The sequence below is a fragment of the Branchiostoma belcheri genome, unplaced genomic scaffold (assembly GCF_001625305.1).
Source record: "Branchiostoma belcheri isolate BF01 breed outbred unplaced genomic scaffold, Haploidv18h27 scaffold295, whole genome shotgun sequence".
Classification (NCBI taxonomy): domain Eukaryota; kingdom Metazoa; phylum Chordata; class Leptocardii; order Amphioxiformes; family Branchiostomatidae; genus Branchiostoma; species Branchiostoma belcheri.
The window spans coordinates 155074-179199 of NW_017803904.1; the positions used below are offsets into that span (position 1 = coordinate 155074).

The 24126-nt window shown below is 40.4% G+C and overlaps 2 protein-coding genes and 1 long non-coding RNA gene across 7 annotated transcripts in view; 1 reads left to right on the forward strand and 2 right to left on the reverse strand.

Annotated features, from left to right (window-relative positions):
- The window catches only part of LOC109473224 (angiopoietin-related protein 1-like), a 7330-nt gene extending 4095 nt beyond the window's left edge, over positions 1–3235 (forward strand). The window contains exons 2-5 of one of the 3 annotated variants that reach the window (XM_019773099.1): positions 699–844; positions 1290–1385; positions 1807–1902; positions 2283–3235. In XM_019773099.1, the coding sequence (XP_019628658.1) occupies positions 724–844; positions 1290–1385; positions 1807–1902; positions 2283–3112 (1143 nt within the window). In that variant the 5' untranslated portion in view covers positions 699–723 and the 3' untranslated portion in view covers positions 3113–3235. Of the gene's footprint in view, positions 1–686; positions 845–1289; positions 1386–1806; positions 1903–2282 lie in introns of all 3 variants that reach the window. The other 2 variants (XM_019773098.1, XM_019773100.1) reach the window with 2 other exon arrangements.
- A 5005-nt stretch (positions 3236–8240) lies between these two features.
- Positions 8241–10987, reverse strand: LOC109473221. The gene is made up of 3 exons (XR_002140414.1): positions 10812–10987; positions 9123–9195; positions 8241–8602 (listed from the first exon to the last, which is right to left on the reverse strand). It is a non-coding gene; the product is annotated as an uncharacterized LOC109473221 (long non-coding RNA).
- Positions 10988–14796: 3809 nt separating this feature from the next.
- Positions 14797–21384, reverse strand: LOC109473223 (uncharacterized transporter BU281-like). 3 transcript variants are annotated; one of them, XM_019773097.1, is made up of 3 exons: positions 21287–21384; positions 17869–18033; positions 14797–17317 (listed from the first exon to the last, which is right to left on the reverse strand). In XM_019773097.1, the coding sequence occupies exon 3, from the start codon at positions 16650–16652 to the stop codon at positions 15666–15668; it is 987 nt and encodes a 328-aa protein (XP_019628656.1). In that variant the 5' UTR covers positions 16653–17317; positions 17869–18033; positions 21287–21384; the 3' UTR covers positions 14797–15665. The 3 variants fall into 3 exon arrangements, with proteins under 3 accessions (XP_019628656.1, XP_019628654.1, XP_019628655.1); XM_019773095.1 differs by having other exon boundaries at positions 14797–18033; XM_019773096.1 differs by having other exon boundaries at positions 14797–18028; positions 21287–21378.
- Positions 21385–24126: the final 2742 nt, after the last annotated feature.

Genomic DNA, 24126 nt, shown 5'->3' on the forward strand with positions numbered 1-24126 from the left:
TATAATGTTATTCTGAGATGTTTCTGTCTTAAACTTCGGTCCCAATTGCGCCGGTGCCCGTCGGGGATGTAGCCCCGGCCGGCCTCGGTCGGGCTCAGGAGACGGGAGGGCATCGGCTTTCGTGGTCACAATTAAAAGTTTCCTTCAGTAGCATTTTGTTAAAAAATTTTGTCACCCCCTTTTTTCGGTCTCCGGCAGGCACTTGGCAGGTACCCGGCAGATTCCCTGACGATGTCTTGTACTGAACTATACGTAATTCAAAATTTACGCTTATGTTGGCATCATCTGATCTGTGACGTCACACATTTTGCCCAGGTTTTCGAGGTACACACCTTTATTCTGTTCATCTGGTCTGTGACGTAACAAATATGTCCCGGTTGACTGCCGACAACAGGAGGGGTACCTCTCGGTGTTCTCACGGTAAGGTTACGGCGTCTTTTTGTCAGCGGGTCCCGGATAGAATTTAAGTCAGAAATAAATTCTTCTCGGGGCCCCGCCGGGCCCAAAAAAAGCCCGGTAGCCGCAGGATGTCCTGCGGCGCCACGTAAGGGTCACGCCCAAAAGTGCCATAAAAATGCCCGGGAACTAACCGGCAGGGCCTCTTTTTTCAATTGGGACCGAAGCATAAAGTGGGTTGTAGATGCTGGCAGATGTGCACAAGGTTTATTTAAACGATTCTCCTGTAGGTTTGTGTCCAGACTGCCGACCAGCCAGACCGCCGCCATGATGCTGTACCTGATCCTACTCATCACTGCTGTCTGCAGCTCCGTCTGTGGAACATCGCAGGACGGCGACACAAAGCACCAGATGCTGTGTAAAATCAGGGAATCATGCCAGGACACTGGTGGGTGTTGAATACTATTTATCAACTTTTTGCAACTTAAAGTTTTTTTGTCATCATGCTATCGTTCGCATTGACGTTCTTAAGAAGTTCCTAAGAACTAACTTGAAGTCAACGTCGCACGTCCGTGCGTTCGTTGCAATTCAATCTCGGTTCTTGCATTTCTTTGTCCTGTAGTTGTTTTTACTATCTCTTACATCACCATTATGCCGACCTGTGTAATTTGCAATTTTAACAACAGTCGAAATAGCAATGACAAGCAGATAAACTTTCATCGATTTCCCACCGTCGGATGAGAGGCACCAGATTAGAAAGTCGAACGTTGACCAGATTCTTAAGACCTTTGTGATTTGTGATTTGACCTTTGTCATTGTGATGGTATGGCGGCGGCGATTTGTGAATCCGGCAAGAACTCAAGATCTCTAATAAAATGACTTTCTCCGTGCAGATCTGACCAAGCCCAACCCCAACGACACCTCTCCGGCGAATAACCTGTGCAGAGCTGCAGAAGACGACCTCAAGTCTCTCGACCCCTCCACCTGTGGTATGTTGCACTTGCTTCCGACTTGAGTCCAATGGCTTGTTTCAGTTGTCGGTTATACAATTATATTCTAAGAGTTTCAAAATAAAGGTACTGTTCTTATCATTCACCTATATTTGTGTCTTGTAGAAATATACTCGTGCTATTGGCACTATATTTGATTAGGGGCGATATCTTCCATTTTCCTAGTTATCTGTTCAATCCCAGCTCATCGTAAGTGGTCATAGTAAATGTTTGATTTGATTGGTGTTACCGATTAGTTAGTGCTTCAGTCTATGACTTCGTTTTTCTTGCGTTTTTTTAATAAGATTTTCTCCAATTCCCATGTTCCTAGAAACTTACAAGAACTGGAGCATAGAACCAGACTTTTGTTTATACTTTTCTGTTTTGAAAAAGTGACAGCTAACGCATTTTTTTCATACAGAATCGCTGCTTGCTAGGGAGACATATGACCAAGGCGACAACGAAAACCCCGAGCAACCAGACAGTGAGGACGGCCAGATCTTTGATTTGATAAAAAGTAAGGAACTGCACATTCTACATTATTCTAGTATAAACTTAATGATCAGAATTTTTCGAGTTTTATCAAATTCTCTCTTATTTCCTACAATGGTACATGTGAATACAGTGGACTCTACATGCAAAAAAATGTCTCTCAAAATTCAGGAGATAGCGTTTCAGAGGGTCTAGTTTTCAATTTTTTTCGTGGGGAACATGCCCTCGGACCCCCTTCGGCACTCCATATATGGAATGACGGAAAAATTATCAGGCTGGCTAGAACCCTGCACCGGAGGCTAGTGCAAGACTTCTGTTTCTAATTTCCTGTTCTAAAAAAAGGACTCACATGTTAACTTTGTTTCATTCCCTCTGTCTTCTGACTTAAGTTCTGTTTTCTTACAGAATTGCTGTCTCGTGAGATCGAGGACCAAACCGACAACGACCAGCCCGAGAAGCCAGACAATGTGGACGGCCAGACAACTCACACCGACCCGGCTCCACCGGCCTTAAGCAAGCGCGGAAATTACTTTTCCGACTGCTCTGAGATCCACACAGCCCAAACTCTGTATCACACCGTGTCTAGTGGTGTTTACAAAATACAACCTGTAGGTCTGTCCAGCCCGATCTCTGTATACTGTGATCAGACCACAGATGGGGGAGGGTGGACGGTCATACAGAGGAGGTTTGATGGGTCTGTCGACTTTAACCGACCTTATAACGACTTTAGGTACGGGTTTGGGTCAGCCAATGGGGAGCAGTGGTTGGGTTTGGAGAACATGTACCGTTTGACCAATCAGCACACGTATACTTTGTACGTACAGTTGGAAGATTGGAATCGTGCGGTCAAGTACGCCAAGTATTCGTCATTCTCGGTGGGAAGTAGTTCCAACTATCGCCTCTCTGTCGGTGGGTACAGTGGGACCGCTGGGGATGGGTTCTACTTATCGTCCTCGTCATCTTCTGCCTACCTATCGGGTCAGGCCTTCAGTGCTAGGAATATAGACCGTGATGCATGGTCCGCCGGGTCCTGTGCTGGTGGTCGCGGTTTCTCCACGGGAGGGTGGTGGTACAATCGCTGTGCTCATTCTGCCCTGAACGGCCCGTACCTCCGCCCCTCTGACCGTACCAGTTACAGTGGCTATGGTATCTATTGGGAATTGTTTGGAGGCTCCTATAAGACCTATCTGAAAAAGTCCAAGATGATGGTCCGTCCTGCCAACTTCAAAACGTAAGTTGCCGGAAACTAACCCAGCTGACAGGTCGAGGATTCAAATTGTTTGATAAAAACCATCACCCCAAACTCACTCTGTATCCATTTTCTTTAAATAGGTCATTTAATCTTTAAACCTACTTATTTGGTAATCTCGGACTCTCGTCAGAGGAAATTTACAAATACATAGTATTATATACATAATCATACTCAGAGAGTTGAAGCATTTATATAGTTCAACTTCCAGCGTTTTTAACCGTATATCATTTCGATACTTACATTCTTTTTCATACAGCCCAGTCTCTAACTCTATAATTAACTTTATTTTCAAGAATGTCCTTTAGTGTAGGGTATGGACGGCCTCTTCCCATCTTCACTTCAGGAGACAAAAGAAGCAGTTTTCCACCCGGTTCGCCATGCCGAGTAACATGGCCGGCTAGGCTTGACCTACGGCGCTTAACTACTGTAGAGATTGGTGGAAGGGAGCCGTAGAGTTGTTTATTAGTTGTAAATTTCCACCAAGGTTTGTTCTGTATGACCTGTAGCATCTTGGTGAAGGCGCCATCCAGCTTCCTGACCTGTGAAACATTCATACTCCACGACTCGCAGCCGGATAACAAAAGTGAAACAACACAAGTTTGAAACACTTTGGTTTTTGTTTCCTCCCTGACCCATGATTTTCAGACTCTTTGGAGAGAATGTATGACACTCCATGCCTGCCCAATTCTAACCTCCATGTCATGTTTTGAATCTGTATATCCCACCAAATATCTTAAGTCAGTGACCCTTTCAATTGTAGGTCCGTCAGATGCACAGAGCTGGTCCGAGGATAAAAAAATGAATAAATTTAGATTTTGATGCATTCAGATACAGTCCAATGGCTTGACGTGCAGTTTCGACTCTGTAGAGCAGGTCTTGTAGAAGTTGTATTGTGTCCTTGAGAAGAGCAATATCATCCGCGAAATCAAAGTCAGGGAGGGTCTCTGCCGGGTAGCGACTACTACGACGGAGATGCAGGGTGAGACCATCAGTTTTTGTGACACCTAACCGTAATGCATAATCTAAACATATAATAAATAAGGAAAATATAGAACACCAGTATTAATGTAATAAAAGTAAAAGAGAAATATTGCATTTTCCTAAATCTTCAGCTAGTCAATATATAACTACACACAGCACTCAAGAAGCTCATCATACTCTAAATTGACAATTTTATCTTAAAAGTTATTAACCAGGCATCTAGATTGCTATTGTTTTTTGTTTGTTTGTTTATCAAGATCTCCTTTAGTATAGTAAATTCCATACAGTTATTCCTGGAGTCCAGCAATGTAAAATGAAATAACAACAATAACTACTTTTAGCAATAATGATGATGAATAAAACATTCAAATTATGCTTAAATCATGACAAACTTGAAACAAAATCAGCATACTGTATTGGAGATTAGAGGTCAAATAATAGACATAATATGTCTGAAATACAAGTAATAATTGATGTACTTTGCAATGAATGGAAAATTGAAGTAACAAAACAGTAAACAAATATTTGACTGACACAAATAATAACAAAGTATAAAAAACAAATGAACCAATCTATATGCAATTAAATGTAATTCCTTTAAATCAAGTGATTAAATTAATGACTACAAAAGAACGGAAATCAATGCTAGATTGCTAGACATCTGATTTTGCTTTTGTTCAGAAAAAATAGATATGCAAGATGCATTCATGTTGTGTTTGAAGCTATAAGTATGAGATCGTCATTCTTTCTAAAACCCTTGATGTATGGTACCCTAGAAGTTTTGCCGTGTTTGAAACATTCCCTGTCAGCCTGTATGAAGGTTAGAGAACAATAAAAAGACATTCAATGATGCAGTGCTTGTTTTTGTTTTCTTCTTCATTCCATATAGGAGATTGTTATAGGTTATTTTACAGTAACTAAAATGTATTTTGTATGCAATACCATACCAAACCGCTAGGATGGGTTTAAAAACGTCTTTATCGTAACATAATTGGGATCGTCTTTCCTTGTCTTCTGCATATATGAATATTAAAACCTGCCCAAGGCGACCAGAGGACAGGTGGTCTCCTTGAAGAGGATCCCCTCACAACATGGCTGAGACATAATTGTTTTAGGTGAAGTTGTTTTAAGGTGAAATGCTGTAAGCATCTTCAGTACTGTCGTAAATGCAAGTGGGGAGGGTGGCACATGGAACAATTTACATCGAACAAAAGAATCAACACGATCAAAAATGGTGTAGTCGTCATGGGCAGGTTTGGACCTTGAGCGGGCACAACTCACGGCGGTCACGGTCGACCGCGTTGGCCAGGTGGTCACCTTGGACAGGTGGAAGTGACCGAGAAAAAGCAGTCACTTTGGCCAGGTCACTTTGGCAGGTTTGACTAAATCTGAAATTAACCACTACAGTCCAGAAAGCTATGTTAACGTTACGTTAGACGATTAGATATAGGGACACGTAATTTTAACACCTCGTAAAACTGAGATATTAATTTTCTATCAATTACATATGTAGTAACACTTATTGAAATAAAAAAAAACCCTTCCGTTTTTCTTCCTTGCCGTCTAACCTGAGGTACAAGTATACATACAGATTTATGACAAAGATCAATGTAATAATAAAGACTGGGTCGATCTGTTGTTTTCAATTTTTATGGTTCTAAACGTCCTCTTTAGTGCTAGATAAAGCTGACTAAACTGAGTTCTCACTCTCTTATCCCGTGTAAGTGGCACCAGACTAATGCTAGAATTAATCCAACAACCCACTCCAATAAATTTCTTCATTTTTTTAAAATATCCAAATCTTTTTTCAAGGCATGGCGATGGCACACTCAAGGTTTTTTACCTTATCTTAAAAAAAGCCATGTGTTTGCGTTCGCACGTACGTACAACAGAAATACTTATTTAAGTTATTTATGTCTAAGAGAGCAAATTCTTGTCACGTATCTTTTCCAAGTACACAAGATCGGTGGCATGGCAGGATTTGAACTCGGGAACTCTTGGTTCCGAGCCGAACGTTCTGCCGTTGCAAAAACATGGCCCCATAACATCAAATTTTATGTTTTCAGTTGAGTCATGACGGAATGGCTATGGAGTTTTACTATAATATATTTATGGAATAGAAAAAAATAATTATTTGACCTACTATGGTTCGCTGTTGCATGAAGGGGAGGAATGAGGCACAGACGCCCCCTTGCGGAGCAGCAGTCTAACTACATCCCCGAACACGGAAAAGATGTACTGTATTATTGTACAGCGCTGTTCCGGTGTAGTGATCTCGGTTCCTGGATCGTCGTTATCAAGGTTTGCACCTGCCTTTAACTATCCATGATTAAATTCTATTAATAATGACAAGGAGCTTTAAATAGATATGATCATCAGTAAATTACGTTTTCATATCGGTGATGTAATTTAGAAAAATAGTTAAAAGCAACATTTCGAACAACAAATCAAAGATTTCGGACTTCCCAGTTCCCGAAAGTATTTTGTTTTCGTAAATTTGAGAAGCTATGAATGAATCTTGATGATATTTGGAGTGGAATGTTGGGCTTAGCGACATCGCCACTGGACAACTCCGCTCACTGATAGAGGACAGGGACGGGTGGAGAAGAAGAACCCATTGTCTCCTGTCATGACATCTCCGATGTCCTCATTCAAGGTTTAAGGTAGATAAGCAGTGATTGTGTAAACAGAGGTCATATTCAAAAATGGATCTGCGTCTTCCCGTGGTACTGCAGCGGGATATCTTTTTAGGGCTTTTAAACGACATAATTATAACGTCAAAAATTACAACTTGTAAAAAAATGTTTCGACACTATCCTGAAAAGTAATCTGTGAATGAAAGAGACTACTTGGTAGTAATTTTTTACTGTATATATTGTGATGCGCGACTGACTAAGAACACAAAACGGTCCACAACAGTCTAGGTTTTATTTAGTTAATTTATTATGTTAGTTTCGTGATTCATATTTCCTATGTTTGATACAGGAGGACATTGTACAAATAAAAAAAAAAGATAAAAAAGAACAGTCGTTTTTTTTCAGTCCTAGGTCGTAAGAAATTGTATGCATTGCACGTAGAGATCAAAAGGTGTCGCTAGTGTACTGTACATCGCACCTGTGTGCAAAGCCTTGTCTACTTACTGTTTTTTTGGCGACGCCTCGGGGGCGGAGCCCTTAGTATAGTACTGCGATTGAATTGCCAGGAATTCTAAATATTCCACGCACGCATTCCCTAGGGAATTCATTTTTGGCAACACCTTGCGGGTGAGGTCTTCCCTCCCAGCTGTTTAGCCGTTTTTCAATGACTTTGGAGCTTTTTCGACAGCTTGGTCAGGATCATTGTTTGGAATTGAACATGGTCAGCATTTGAAGTCAGATGTTTCAAATGAGATGTCGTGATTGTCTGAATATAAACCAATATGTCACCGCGTTTGGTTGTTGTTTTTTTCTAGTAGATTTCCTTCTCTTTATGAAAAAGTATGTGTTTGGACATAAACCCAACGGATGAATTATAAAGTTCTTTTCAATGCAACTATGTGAGGATAAAGGAAAGACGCAGAGACAAGGCTTTCCGCACACTGGGCACGGGAGACTTTTAAGACGGACTGGCTATATATATGACTATATGATACTGGATACGTTAACCCTTTCAGTCTTAACTGAGTTATCTTTTGCTTCTTGAACTGGCGTCCCTTGTTGTAGAAATCCTGTGTCTTTATACTTAGTATTCTCATACCTCCATGGTATTCTGTATTACCGCATAACAGTGGTACATCACTTCAGCAAAGAATAATACATTTGTTCAAAGAAACAAACATATTTGTAACCGGAGCAATAACAGGGACTACAATAACAGAGAACTGTCTAAGTAATTACAAGGGAACTGTTCGGAGTTTCATCAGGTCTTGCACTATCATGTTCTTACAAGTTAGTTAGAGAGTGCAATCGTACCACTGCTCCCATATACACCGATTGTTCAGCATCTTCATGGTTTTTAAAATGTGTACATTCTCCTCGATTCGATTTGAACCGTCATTGGCGAGGTTTTCTAAATACATATAAAATAGGTCATTACAATATATACACTAAGATACCGTAAAACACAGGCAATGTATCATCGTAGTACAGACGTATGTAAGTCACCCCAGTAATCTCTAACTGGTGTAAGGTTTACTGTGGCTAGCAATGTATTATATAGCCTGCACGTGATGGCTCTGCTACTGATCTGGTTCCTTCCCATGTTTCCTTCTTTCTGTCGACGATGCTACTACTTAATACACATATGATATCAACATGCTCCTTCTACCATCATCAACAATATCGAAACAAAATTTTACACAAAGGAGACTGGAGTCAGTTGTCATGATCAGCTCTGTGACCGGGAGGCTTGAGTCAGCTGTGACCACGGCTTCTGGCATATGTGATTGTCCCGGCTATAGCACGGCAACTGCCGGCTAGAGCTTGCGCACTAGCTAAGGCACATGGTATTGCAACTGTATGGAGAGAAGAAAGGCTGTCATTGGTCCGATAAGGTGTGAGGCTTGTTGCTAGTGTCAGGATAAAACAATAGACAGGACTTCACACATTGAAGGTATCTATACATGAAATACACACCTACCATTATTGTATATGATACCTGGAAACCCCCGTTTAAATGGCTACCCTCTATCCACAGCAAGTTAGTTAACAGTAATATGCCTCTCACCGCGCCTCATAAAGATCTCGGCCAAAACATATCGTGGTGCGAACGTCACCGTGAGCAAATGGTAGCGGTTTGAAATGTATTTCTTCAAAACAAGGTGTACATTTCCTAAACAAGTCATCGAAACGTAGAAAACAGTTGAAGACAAGGCTGATATAGAATGTGCGTCAAAAGTACACTTGACATGACAGCTGTGAACTGCATAAGTAGCAGTCCTTCTGCGCCTTATAAATTAACTTAGCCAAAACTGGCCGACGTTACCAAACATCCACACCCTGTAGAATTATGGATAAAAGTACGTATGAACTCACCTTTTTATGTCTGTATCCCTGGTTGAGAGAAGGCAAAGGGGCTACGTATCTCCACGCCCGCCGGCCTGGGCAACTGTAGGGAAACAGCGGTGATTAGCCTCGTGTCAACTGTCATTATAGAAAAGAAAAATATAGATAAGAAAAGATAAGAAAAAATATAACAACTTAGCGAACGTACGTCACAGGTCCTCCATTACAAAACTAAGAATCAGTTGTCACAAATTACGAATTGAATCAGGAAGACATTACCGCACTCCTCTAGAACAAAGAACCTGTCAATTCTGTAGTTTAGGCCAAATAGAAGATGAAATACATTTCACCATAGATTGCCCCTTGTATAGTAGAGATAGACTCATATTTTTTAAGCCATGTATTAAGTATATTTCCCCACTTCAAAAATTTGACTAGTAAAGAGAAATTTGTATTCCTTTTAACTTTCGATAAACCTACTCTAAGTGATCTCACAGCCGCATAAATCCATACAATCACTACTAAGCGAGATGAAGCCGAAAAGAATAGAAATTAGACATTTATTTACGCTCTTATATGTTCATTTGTATGTAATGTATATGTTTATGTTCATGTTCTGTACCCATGCGACCTGTACTTAGTTCTGTAGAACACAAATAAAGGTCTTCATTATCATCGCGGGAATGTCTGCTAACAACTCACCCCCTGGTCGTACTGGCTCGACTTTCCACAAACGAATCGAGACGGGATATGAAGTTCCAAAACCAAAGGCAAAGTCAACTTTTGGGGCCATAGTGAAGGACAGACTAACAAAAAGGCCAGGCAGGAGGATTAGGAAAAAAATAGCCGAACAGGAAAGGGCAAATTTAGCGGAGAGAAAAAATACTAGGGCACAAAAGAACGGGGCTAGACGGGGCAATAAAAACACAACAAAGCATGGGAAAGCGCATCAAAAATGGAAAACCAGCTTTCAGAAACAATACAGCCACAGAAGGGCAGGAAATGACCAGTGAGGGGCGACCGTTACACCACAGGGGTAACTGGGACAAGATGGCACAGGAATGCAAGATGCGACACAAACAAAGGACCACCCGTGAAGTGACGCTTAGATAGGGATTCTCAGAAACTGAAACTCGGCTTTTCTAACCGGAGAAAAACGTTCTATCCGAAAAAGTTGGGGTACGGGAAAAGCAATAACGCCAAAAGCGCCACAAAATCAGCCGGACAAAGTGAACTATAAACTTAGCAAAGTTTGGAAAACAGGCCGAGAAAGCTAGCCGAAAATGCGGAACACGTGGGGACGCTTAGCAGATGGTCAAAGCTACGAACTATACGAAGTGTGTGGCAACTTTTAACGAAAATTCTAGCAATTACAGCAGCGTTCACAGGACAACAACTTGACGTACAATCCGGTATGGGAACCAGTGTAGAATTTAGGAGGAATCAGTGTAGTATTTCGGGGATCTCGGTTTAGTTCTTGGTCTAACTTTACTTACGTCACGGTTACGCGTCTATCTGATTTGCTAGTTAACCAAGTAAAACACAGAGCCGGGTCGATTTCGATTGTACGGGTTGCTGTATTGTGATCTGCTGTATATATACAAAGTCAATGGTCTAGTCTTAGAGTTACAGTGGTCTAGTTTCGGATCTAAGTTACAGGAGTGGAACCTACAAGGGATATGAACTACAGAGAGCTAATACAGAGTGTGTGTTACTAACCTGGGGTCCTGTGGTCGACTGAATCCTGACGCTGACTGCTCTCACCAGTCATTGGCTAAATGAGCATGTAAATGAGCGTCCTGCTTGTGGAAAAGGACGCGTGAAGAGAGCAAATGGTTTTAACGAGCTCTGATTGGTCAATTCCAGAAAAGTTTGAGCGTGGCCCGTGCGATACAAACAAGATGACCCCGTGTGGTACAAACCGGGAATTCCCCGTGCACGTAGTGCACTGGTCAACGTAAACCTAGCGGGCGAGGATCGGCTTTCGTGTCCGGCCAAGTCCGGCATAAATTTCCCTTTCTTAATGCCAATCTGTCGTTTTTGTTTTCTTTGTGTCTTTCTAAAGGGTTGTGATAACCTACTCTACTCGGGTGGTATTTTCGTGCGCGCTCGCTAGTACGTAACGTATATACACGGCGGCGATCTGGCACTGCGTTATTTCTACCGTAGCGGGTCTAAACAAGACGCAAGATTCCTATTTTGGGGTATAAAATGTTGTCACAGTGGTAATACACTATTTGAAACGGACCTATACGAAGTACCTTTCTTTGGCGACGCTAGGGAAAACAGCATCTCTCGATAAACAGAGATAAATACTTAGATCCTGAGGGGGTGCCTTAATTCCGACCTACCCCTAATTCCGTACTAGTTTGAAAAATCCTGGTTGCGGCGTTATGCATGGGAGCACGTGCCTAAAAATAACCACAAGAATGGACAAAGTTTTTGTGATGATGTCCGTAATCTCACAAAGTTTGTTTTAGTTCGTACACTCCGACAACAGACGAGTGAAAAATCTGTTTAAATTCGACGCTTGTTCGTTACCGTTACCTCAGAAGGGAGTTAGTCACGAAAAGGAACTTAGCCACGGAGGGAGTTTGGGCATTGGCCCGTCAATAATTAACTCGTTCCCCGGACAGTCTGCCTCGCCCAGCATGATCTCCTTCCCAGGATCGTCTGTGTGACGAACCCAGGCGCCAGAAGCCATCATGCGGCTGTATAATGTATTGCACAAAAGACTCACACACGCATATTCAATAGGGTTCTTTAATAGGACGCTGTGTAGGAGCATGTGGCGGTCTAAAGCCCCGCGGACACTTTTGTAATACTGGATGTTTCCCAGATCGGACAAGTGTAGGCCGTCAGGCGCAAAGTAGTTTGCAATTTGGGTTGCGTCTCCACAGACGTCTGTGGTCCCATACTGTGACCTTGGGGTAGTTCTGCACAAGTCCCTTCAGCGCCTCCGTGAATTTCTGAAGGCGCTGAGGAAAGTCAGACATGTTAGGTGGAATATGGAGACACCAGATATCTGGGGAACCTTGGACGAGCGCCCGGTCTGCTTTCTGGTGGAGACCCACTGGGTGTACACGTAGCGTGTCTATTATATATGGCAATACCTATTATAAAGCTCATCCTTATTTGGTAATACTTGCGTCAGATACCATTCTTTTCTAATAACTATACCTTACTCACGTACTTCCTAAATAATCAAACATAAATCCATACGAATGTGAGTTACAGCTCAGGGTACACATTTCATCAGTCGTTGATGCATGCATCATATTAGCATCCTCAAAAACAAACAATACAACTTCCTACATACAATACGGTGTTAAAAACACACACATTTTGACATACTAGTAGTACTAAAACAACAATCCGTTATAAGAAAAATTCCTTTTAAACAAGGTATATCAAAAGGGTTACAAATTTATACTATAATATAACTAGAGGTCCCCGATCTCATACCTTCGCCAAATGATGATAATCTTTATGACTGACAAATTATAGATTATTCTCCCTGATTTAACAAATAGGGTGCTCATTTCCATTCTCATTTTCATGGATATCAATTTATCATATTCGCAATGTACAGTCTTATTTTAACAAACAATGCCATTCTAGCATTTCCTAATAGATTATGCAAATGAGGTCCTAATTTGAATACATTATGTTTTCATGAGATAAAGATAAGTGTTCACCTTCACTTATCTTTCAAATACCACAAGTATGAAATTCCAGGCACTTATCATTACATAATTATAAAATTAATTATGCAAATTAGGTCTTCATTTACATAATCAATATCTGCCTGTGTTTCTCTCGTTCTCAATTACCAATTTCACGAGCTTTAATAGTCCTATCATGGAATGCAGCTGATTTATAGAATTTCCCCATAAATTATGCAAATCACATAATTATATCAAGCATCACGTAAGCTACCTACATACCAACAATAACGACTATCTATCAACCGGTTCTTGAGTTATCCTCTTTTGAATACTTTCAAACATATAGCCCTGCAGTTCCAGAGCAAGCCGCTAGGGGGTCTAAACTCACGTCACTTCTTCCCCAGCACAAGAGCTACCTACCATCTAAACTTCGTCACACTAACATGTTTAGATCATGAGATATGAAAACCGGAAGTTTAGCTGCAGTACCATAACAAGCGGCTAGGGGGCCCCAAATCTAATTATTTTGAGGTCTCATCAAGACCTACCCACCTACCAAATATCAAGACAATCTATCAAGGCCTTCTCAAGTTATCTTGTTTACAGACACACAGACACACACACACATACACGAACGCCTCTGAAAACATAACCTTCTTGGCGAAGGTAATAATTTTATTATTAAAATACGTCGACGGTGTGTTTTTTAAACACCACTCTTGTTTTGTCTAGCCTTGTTAATCAAATACTATGAAAACATGATGATTCGCGGATTCCCCTCAATTTTCTTATTTTCAGTATTCTTATGTTCAGACATATAATGATTATCATCATCATAATGATAATAGTAATATGTATATAACTATATTGTTGTGTTGTATGCCCATTGCAGTTTGTGTAATGTATTGATGTTGATAGCTAGCTGTGGCACACCTACAAACTGTGACATTTACACACGTACACGGGTCGCAATCTCACATCCTTATAAACACTCACTTGTCGTGGTACTGAGCTAAGATGTACGTTAATGTAAAAAAATGTGTGCGTGTTATGCAAAGTGTATATATAGTTTAGATACATATTGACTTGTGACAACCCTTACATGCTATACATAGGGATGTATATTAAAGACCGTATGGATATTAGAAACTCCTGAAACGATTGTATAAGTTGATACCTATCTCACACTAGCCACAAATTTTGTATTAGATTAGCCTTATGAAAATGTAGTTCACACGTACTTACTTAAGTTAGTAGATGCCATATTTGTACACTGTACAATTGTTGCGCAATAAAGTTATGTATATGAAATAGCATGGTATACAGTCTATCGCGGTTAGGGTGGGTTCTCTATTAGTTGCTATTTATCTAAAACTCTTCGGGGCTGCAGGAGCTTTTCGCTTCCTGATTTACCGAGATGTCGCGTTAAGTTCTGGACGACGGGAGTTCAATTAGCTCTTCCACCATATTTAGTTTATCAAGCATTGACATCCGGGATGCGTATCAGCTACTGTGGAGTATTTTCGGACGGTGGTTTAATGTATTCCTCACCTGAAGGGAGGTCGCGTGCAGTAAGTCCTGTGGAATGGCAGATTTTATTCCTCATCTCCACAAGTATAGTCTGTAGGATGCAGTATATGATACCTGCCGTGTCGATCTTTCCACCATTTGGCAGGGAGAGTACGTTAAAGGTTTATGGAACCGTAGTGACAGAAGCAAACACCTCCTTCTTTTCTGAAGTTAAACGATTTGCTCCAAAGTTCACTTCTGTCGACAGAAATGTTGTGATACAAGTCAGTCAGTTTTAACACGCTTTACTGGGACTGTATAAAGCCTCTGTCACAACCCGCCGTACGTGCTTCTGCGTGCTGTCTACGTGCAAAAACGTGGGCAAACGTAGGGCATCCGTGCGTGGTGAGTACCAATTCTGTACGGAATCCTACGGATTTGGGAGCACGCAGACACGTACGTGCGAATACGGGCGACGCGCGTGGCCCGTACGTACCGTACACAAAAAGCACGCGTGAGTACGGCCTCCTTACGGTAAAGTTGCAATCGTACAGAGATCGTGCGTTGTAAGCACGTACAACTCACTTACCACTTGCGCAACAAACGATGCATGCAACCACTCAAGGCCAGACGTGGCGTGCAGACCACACTCTTACACCTTGCGCACCGTACACTTTGCGAACTAAATGCCACATTGTGTAAAGAACGCGGTTAAAAACGTCCATCACTTCAACCATTCGTTCGTTTATATGTGCTCGAATTGATGCAAGAGCCAAGATTTCAAGCCTTCTATTTAGAAAAAACTGTAACTCCAGAAAAATAACTTCACAGATTAATGCCACACATACCGTCTCAAAAACAATAGTAAAAAATATATCTTGAGTATTGTGACAAGGTACTGGTTTTGCCCAAGCAGCACTCATTGAAGAAATCCAGCGGGATACCTTAATCCGTATAAAGAAACATGACAACGCATTCTCTACCGCGGACTATACTGTTAAGCACGCACTCCCTCTACTGAGTTAACATAGTGTGGAGACCTCACTCGTCATTGAACAACATTGCTCACGATAGAGACATCATTTTCATATTCATTTGTATGATGCAGTTTTATTCCATGATTCAACACAAGCAAAATTTAGACACTGTCTTCTTCATACAATATGCAAAAATGATGCCAAGTGGGAGCTTTTCCGGTTCGCATTAAATTCATGTTAACATAACGAAATTCTTGTACCACGTTTTGTTGGTATTAATCTTTATATCTTTATATTATTTTTCCGACCTCTCAGATCCCCCTGATGATTTTTCTTACGATATTTAGAAGAGAACAAACCTTGAAAAACAATTCCTTCTTTTTCTATATACCTAGTGTCCGTTATGTCTTTCATCAGGATCAAACTCTCCGTTCCTTCTGACGTTCCCTCCACCATGTGTGCGCGCTAACGAACACTACTCCCAACATCACCAAGACCACGCCTGCCACATGGAAAGAATTTGGTACTTTCTGCAGAAAGAAGTAGTCCAGCATTAGAGTGAACGGGATGACAAACATGCGTACTGTAGTTGAGATGTACGCCTTTACATTTTTTAAGCCTGCAAGGAGAAAAATGTTGCTTAGACTCTTGCAAAATCCCAGTCCAACAACGTATAACACTGTACGCAATGACATTGTCCAGACTGGCGTCTCTGCTGAATATGTTATTCCTAGTAATGCCACTGAACCTACCAAATTCATGTACAGCATACTTGTGACTATCGGCACCTCTAGTATACCTGTCAGGTACCTCATAAAGACCGCCTCGGGTGCTATAACAAACGACGCGGTTAGCGGAATTACTATTGACAAGACGAGTAGTTTGGTGGACATTCCATCTACTTGTGTGTTCCCTACCACCACTAGAACAACCCCTGTTACGCTAATGAAAATCCCACAAACATCTGCAAGAAACAGAGATTCCTTCAAGAACAGAAACCCGATACAGGCTACGAGGAAAGGCATCAGACCTTGCATGATACCAAACGCGATTCCAGGAACCGTGTAGACACAAGAAAGCATGTGCGCAATCATAACGGCATTTGTAAAAATGGAAAATAGGAACAATATGATATTTTGGCGTCTAGTTTTACCCGTTAATTTCGGCCGACAGAATACTAAGATAGGAATAAGTGTGAGAAGCTCAATAAAACGCTTTAAGAAAAGCATTTGGAAATTTGGAAGGCCTTCCTTGCTTATTATTGCTGTGAACTCCCCAGCGAAAGAAATAGCAATGGCTGACATGACCGTTAGCAAAATGCTTTTCGCTGCTTTGAATGAAGGCGATACCTCTTCAGCTGTACCTGAAACGTTTTCGCCTTCGGTTGTGTTATCGGTGGATGGCATTTCTCTTGTCTTTGTGCTTGCAGTTTTTTTGTTGAAAATTTGATCCTAGCAACGTTGCCAGATAGCGCGCTATCTATAAAAATTGGCGTCCACGTATTGTCAATTTTCTTAGCCTAATATTGCTACTTAGAGAGCAGCCATGTGGTGAAAAATCTGATTATGTTCTTTAGCTGAAATTCTTGCCCTTCCGTTTTTCTATTCCTCTAAATCAGTTTGTAGTAGCCATAGTATCTGTTAGTTGAGTTAACCTAGTTACCGTATCTGACTGTTCTGTTTAACTTTGAAGAGAAGATCAGTGAAAAGATGATTGCCCTATTTGGGTATGCTGAATTCTCATTGATCTCCTCGCTCAGTGAGCAATTTTTTTGCAGCGATATCTGCAACCTCGATGGTACTCTCTTTGAAGAAGCTTCAACATCGCTGGTGCTCTCTCTTGAAGATGAAACATTTCTGGTGCACTTTTTTACGAAGCCGAAAACTCGCTGGAGCACTCCCTCAGGAAGCTCCACGATGCTCTCTCTCTCATGAAGCCGCAAACTCGCTGGCACACTCTCTCTTGAAGCTGTAACCTCGCTGGCACACTCTCTCTTGAAGCTGTAACCTCGCTGGCACACTCTCTCTTGAAGCTGTAACCTCGCTGGCACACTCTCTCTTGAAGCTGCAACCTCGCTGGCACACTCTCTCTTGAAGCTGTAACCTCGCTGGCACACTCTCTCTTGAAGCTGTAACCTCGCTGGCACACTCTCTCTTGAAGCTGTAACCTCGCTGGCACACTCTCTCTTGAAGCTGTAACCTCGCTGGCACACTCTCTCTTGAAGCTGTAACCTCGCTCGCACACTCTCTCTTGAAGCTGTAACCTCGCTCGCACACTCTCTCTTGAAGCTGTAACCTCGCTGGCACACTCTCTCATGAAGCTGAAACCTCTCTGGTGCACTTTTTCATGAAGCCGAAAACTCGCTGGAGCACTCCCTCAGGAAGCTGCAACCACCACGATGCTCTCTTTCATGAAGCCGCAACCTCGCTGGCTCACTCTCTCTTGAAGCTGTAACCTCGCTTGATGCACTCTCTCTTGAAGCTGTAACCTCGCTGATTCACTCTGATCATGAAGCTGACACCTCGTGGTGTACTTTCTCGGGTAGCTGTAACCTCGCTAACGCCATTTCTTAAGAAGCTGCTAGCTCGATGATGGACATGCACTCTGTCAGGAAGCTGCAACCTCGATGATGTTCTTTTTCAGGCAATCTTACTGATAATCTCGGAAAGCTTTAACCTCGATCACTGATGACCTCTTTCAGGAAGCTACAATCTCGCTACTGTCCTCTCTTGAGTAGTTCCGTTATTTGATGTACCCTGCTGTGCAAATGTTATGTTGTCTTCTGTTCTGGAAATAAAAGGGGAAATAAATGAGCATTCTTGTATATGAAAATCGGCCACGTGTCTTCTTTTACTTAGAATACAATATACAGCCGTACTGTCCAAACGTCCCAATGGTTCTAGAAGACAAGTGCTTGCTTGAGGAAGAACAATTGTCACAGGCAGATGAAGGGGGTGGAATAGTTACTTGAAATTAAACGTTTATCTAAACGTTGTATAAAAATAATAATATAATACACGAGCTATTATAAAAAACGTAGCAGTCTTGTAGACGAATATACTGTGTATCTCTGAAGAAATGCATTTCTTTTGTATATTTATTTTCTTGACTAGCTGCCGCCTCGCCGCGTGCATGCGAAGCTGGTGTGTTACGCCGAAGGGCGGTTATACCGGCTATTGTACAGATACAAATATTATCACTGAACTTCTGATAGACTGAATTAGTTGCCAGAGTGATTGTCCCAGCTTGCACTTTATGTACATATAAAATATATCTACCCTTTTTTTTGTAAAATTATGCTCATATTTGCATAGACCATCGTTCATGACTAATGATATTTACCTTAAATCACCATAAAGGTGTGTATCTCATAGCATAGATGCATTACTAGGCGCGTGTCTATATGTGTGTCTTTGTGTGTGTGTGTGTGTGTATCTCTGTGTGTGTGTGTGTGTGTGTGTATGTGTGTTTGTGTGTGTGTATCTGTGTCTGTGTGCGCGCGCGCGCGTGTGTGTGTCTGTATCTGTCTGTGTGTGTGTGTGTGTGTGTGTGTGTGTGTATCTGTGTCTGTGCGCGCGCGTGTGTGTGTGTGTGTGTGTTATCACGATAACTCAAAAGGTATGGATGGATAACTAAGTATAAAACTTAATATGTGGGTCTAATTAATTTATTTAATGGAATTAATTTAATTTTGACTCCTTATAATGGTCCTGCACGGTAAATTTTGGTTTAGATATCTCGTGATCTGGACCTGATTGTAATCAAATGCCGATTATGAAAATAGATATTTACAAATAATTTAAAAGATTATTGCGGCCTTTGACATATGTAATTGACATGAGAAGAACATCGTTAGATTTTGATATATAGTGAACACAGTCAAACATAACAATTTAGAGCTCATTTTGCTTGATGGCCTTCTTTGTTATGACACAACTGTCAGTAGGCGGAGAAAGTGATTAACTAATATTTTTTGCATCATCAACCATAACATAATCTTTTTTCAGTCCTCGGTCGTTACGTTTTACATCAGTTCATGTAGGTATAAAATTGTGGAACTCTTTATACACATACTAAACGGGTTATGTATTTCTGATATTCCTATTAAATTAACTAAAAGAGTTAAATGAGTATTGGACTTCCGACGGTCGATGCTACATTCTATAAAATGCCTATAAATTTTTTGCAACAAATGAATTTGCACAACACTATGTTGCTCTTTATCAATGTAACCTGCGAACAAAAACCTACATTGGCCAAAGCACATTTCAGCGTTCTAAAATGTTTCAGCCTCTCAGTGTTCTCCGATAGGAAAATACAATCTGCAAATACAAATATCTACACCACAACCTCCCCGACACCAAAAGCCACATCATATAGTATAGCTTTGTATTACTAACCTATAGTTTCTTTTTTGTCATTCTTTGTTATGAAATACTGTCTTTGAGTGGGGAATATGATCAACTGAAATGTCATAAAAATTAGCATCATTTTTGCATGATCAGGGGGAATAATCTAAAAACCATCACCCATATGGGTTAACATCATTTGCAAAGGTATAGCAAGCGTAGCCAACCCTTAACTTAATTTGTGCTGTTGTGGCGGAAATACTTTCGGATTCAGTGCGTTTTGCTGCGGTGCGATGCTTTTATGTGAAAAATGCCCCCAACTCTTACATATAAAGGGCCTGTAAGGGTAGTACTGTATGTGCAGTCCATATTCACACACACGTTTATACATATATGTTCCCCGCAGAACAAGGTAAAGTGGTTGGAGATAACAGAAACAGCAGGGAAATCGGCTTCTCCTATGCGAATACACGAAAGCTCCTCCGTCAATACGTACCTTGCATGTAGTCTTACAGGTTTGGTAGGACTGGCTTTTTGCTTCAGGTAGTAATTATGACAATTAGTATTTAGTAATTTAATTTTTGAGCAGCATCAAATGATGTTTTTTTTTTCTTTCTAAAATCATGTCTATTATTCTATTCCAGTGTTTTCAACCATCGATGTGAATTGACAACTTTACAAAATAGTTTCCTTGGCAAAAGGGAACACAGTCTTGGGATGTACAATGTCTAACAAATTCCTTGACCAGTTACGAGTACCTCCCTGGAAAATGATCTAGGAATACTGGTTGACAAGGATTTAGATTTTAAAACGCATATCCACGTTATACAAAACAAGGCAAACCAGTTGCCAGGACTATTATATAGAGATCATCTTAGTTCATTGACCAAGAAACGTTCTTATATATTTTTGTTTAAAACCTTGATTAGACAGCACCTAGAACATGGAACTCCTCTATCTGTACAAACAGAACACTACCAGTTATAAGCTATAACAAGATCAAAAAAGGGCAACGGAGCTAGTCTCTTAGTATAAGAACTTAATATTGTACAAGGGCAGACTGAAGTCTCTTAAAACCCTTGTCCTGTGGAGCACAACAATTGTTGTTTTGCAAATACAGTACCATCTATATAACACCATGTATAGGTACGATTTGGGGGTATTGCTCGTGCAACGCATTACACCGCAGCGAAACGCAACGAATGGGAAGGTAACTATACCATTGCAGGGCAAAAAAATAGGGTCTATGATCTAATTATTAAGACATGAAATTATTGAAACATATTGTGCCAGGAATGCCAGCAGGACAAGGGTTAAGCTTCCAACACTTGTCTATAGGAGACTAAGGGGTGACCTGATCACCACATACATGTACAGGCATGGGTTGAATGAAACCTCTAATCCGTTAAAAAAAAACGAGTGGAAAACAAGAGGTCACAACTTGGGGGAAATACAAACTTCAGAGAGAATAAAATTGTACTATTCTTTACAAACAGGATGGCATTGATTAAAGTAATGGGTAGCACTACCACATTGCCCCATTCCTGTAAGAATGGACTCTTCAAAAAGTACCACATGCAAATCAAAGTTAAAATACAACTTAAACTCACTCTACTATTGTATAAATACAATGGTTACGTCCAAACCTGTACAGAGGCATCCATAACTCTTAGTATTCCAGAGCTACTTACCAACAACAAGGCGATCGGCGAAAAGAGTGAAAAATGCTGTCATCTTGAAGAGACGGAAATCCCCGAATAACCAGATAGTCTACGTGGCTCAAGTTGTCTGCTTTCCTGTGTGATTGGATGATTTTCTTTCGTCACTGTGTTTTGTAATTATGTAAATCAGGAGATCCTCCGAACTGGTTTGTCTTGTTCGGTGGGCCTGCGATCCCGATACATGTTATAGACCGAGCCCAACTTCTGATGAATAGATTGAGAACTGTACAGTAGCGGCAGGTATATATATACGTGTAGACACCTTTTATTCACGAAGTAAAAGCATATGAATGTAAAATAAGTTGTAATTAATGTAAAATAAGTTGTAATTCTTTTATTGAAACTGTAAAGTTGAATGTCATTTTAATGATTGTAAACCGTTAAGCATGTGTTGGATGAAAATTGTGTAGAAGTCTAGGCGTAGATTCCCAATGTCGTTTTTATATTATTGTGAAGTCTTTTACTCTGTATTGTTTCGTCTTATGTTGTTGGAATCCAGGAAGATTAGTCGCACAAAAAACTAACGGATATCCTAATAAAGTATCAAGTATCAACGAAGATGTCATTAGCAATTCAATTATGACGAATGATTCTATACGGTTCACCTTTAACTTTTTCTAACATATGTCTTGTACATATCCTAGACTGCCCAGTGTTCGACGTATCACTTAGGTCAACTCGCAATTAGAGATACTGATCATCAGGAGGTCAACATTTGTTTTGCACGCACAGAATTCATTTGGCTGATTGCAAGACACAAGGTGTCTCTAATGTTTTTGAACCGTTCTTTTATAAAAACTTATTTTAAAACCGCCATCGAAAGAACCCTCATAAACATTTTTTAACCACGCGGATATACAATGGTCGACAATATTATTTTATAAAATATGTTCGAAAATTTCGCATCTAAGACACTGAATGGAAACTATATTGGTTTAACAATATGTGAGATATGGTAATGAGGAGTGACCGTATTACTGTGTGTTTCCCTTCGGAATATTCAGTTTGCGTCCATTTCTGGTATACGTTGACATGAGACTACGACTCGGTAACCAGTGTTTAAATTCATAGTGGAAAGAGGGAAAAGAGATCTAGCAAATTTCAGACACAGCCTCTCGCGCCTTTCTGTGAGAGTTACTGTAGTAAGACTCAGATTTGCGAACTCGTGCATCAGTAGTTCAAGGGTACTATGTGAAATCGACGTTATTTCATTATCTAGACTAGGCTATTTCATTACATATTGACCACCACCAAGAATATTTGTGGTGTGTATTTCCAATTAAAAACCAAGGACTTTGCAATGTATTTGGGTGATTTAAGCGGTCACTACTAGTATTACATCGCTAAACTTTCATCACCTCAACTACTATTCGATCACTTCCACCAGCTCCCTCTTGCATGCCCTCGCATATTGATACAATTATGGACTTGTTATAGCTACTGTCTATTACGTGTAAAAGATGGTTTATTATTTCGGCTAGGTAGGAAGATCATAGATTACTTCCAGTTGAGGCCGCTCGCTCATTCAACAGATTGACATTTCCGGCGCATGCGGACATTCCTCTCTCTCTGGTTGTCCATCGTCTCCGATGATGACTTCTGTGCACAGCCCGTCAGGTGCGGACATTCCAAGGCCGTCTAATCATACATCGTTGGGCGTTTCTTCATATGTTTGTCTATTCTGTTCTTCGGCTTGTACCATCTGACATTATCTAGATCCGATCTGATGGAGTATGGTAGTCCAAAATTGCATATCAGATTCTTTTTTCCCTCATGCATGGATTATTTTACCTAATAAAGTAAGTCAAACCGATCTCGCAAAATTAAAAACCACAATACATCCCCACACTTACAATGTATAAGCTTAAAGAGACAAGGTGGGTTTACTTCATGGTGTAGTATAAATTTAAAAAAATCACACGGTAAAATGAAACTATAGGTTAGTAATAGAAAGCAATATATGATGTTGTCCATTTTAACATTTTCAACAATTTTAACATTTTTTAAAATTTTAAAATTTTTTATAATTTCTACCATTTCAACATTTTAAACAAATTTAACATGTAATCTTTTACATTTTCTTTTTAACATCCAATGTTTTGCTTTTTTAAAAGATACAAAAGTAAATTCCGATGCCAGATCCTCTGCCTCTAGAAAACATGTGGATCTTAGAATTTCTTTATAAATATATTTTACAATTGCTACACCATCTGCTGCTCCTTTAGTAGAGGTTTTCTGCATTGTTATCAATAAAGTAACGACTATTTCAATTATTTTGAATGCTCAATCATTTACATAATTATACAGCAGCTGTTAAATATTCTAAATGGCTTGGGAATACAAGTTTTTACAAACCTTTATAGTTCGAAAAACAATAATATAAAGATTAGCCATTCTTCGGTTTTCAGGTATATTCAAGTGCAAATTGAAAAGTATTAGGCAATGTTGATTTGATTATATGGATGACATCAGCGCCGTTTAAAAAACGTTTTCAAACATACTGTAAAATGTACAAAACAGTCAGAAACTGAGCAAATATATACGGTGAGTTCCAAAAAAAAATTAGAAATGATACCCATGTCGTAGAATACCAAAATCAAACGAAAATAAGAATTGAATCTGAAGGGTAATTTTATTCGCCAAACCATACCTGGTGTCATTTGTTTAGCCTTCACGACCACGAAGATTTCATAATAAAAGTAACTCTTTTGCAAAACTTGTTATTCCCACGTGCGCATCAGTTTGGAGGTTCCTAAAGAATGTCAGCCATTAATCAAATCAACATGGCCTTACCTGCATTTCTTTTTTCA

What these genes read in the sequence shown, in the direction of transcription:
- LOC109473223 (XM_019773097.1), bottom strand. Translation starts at nt 16,652, where the DNA reads ATGCCATCCACCGATAACACAACCGAAGGCGAAAACGTTTCAGGTACA.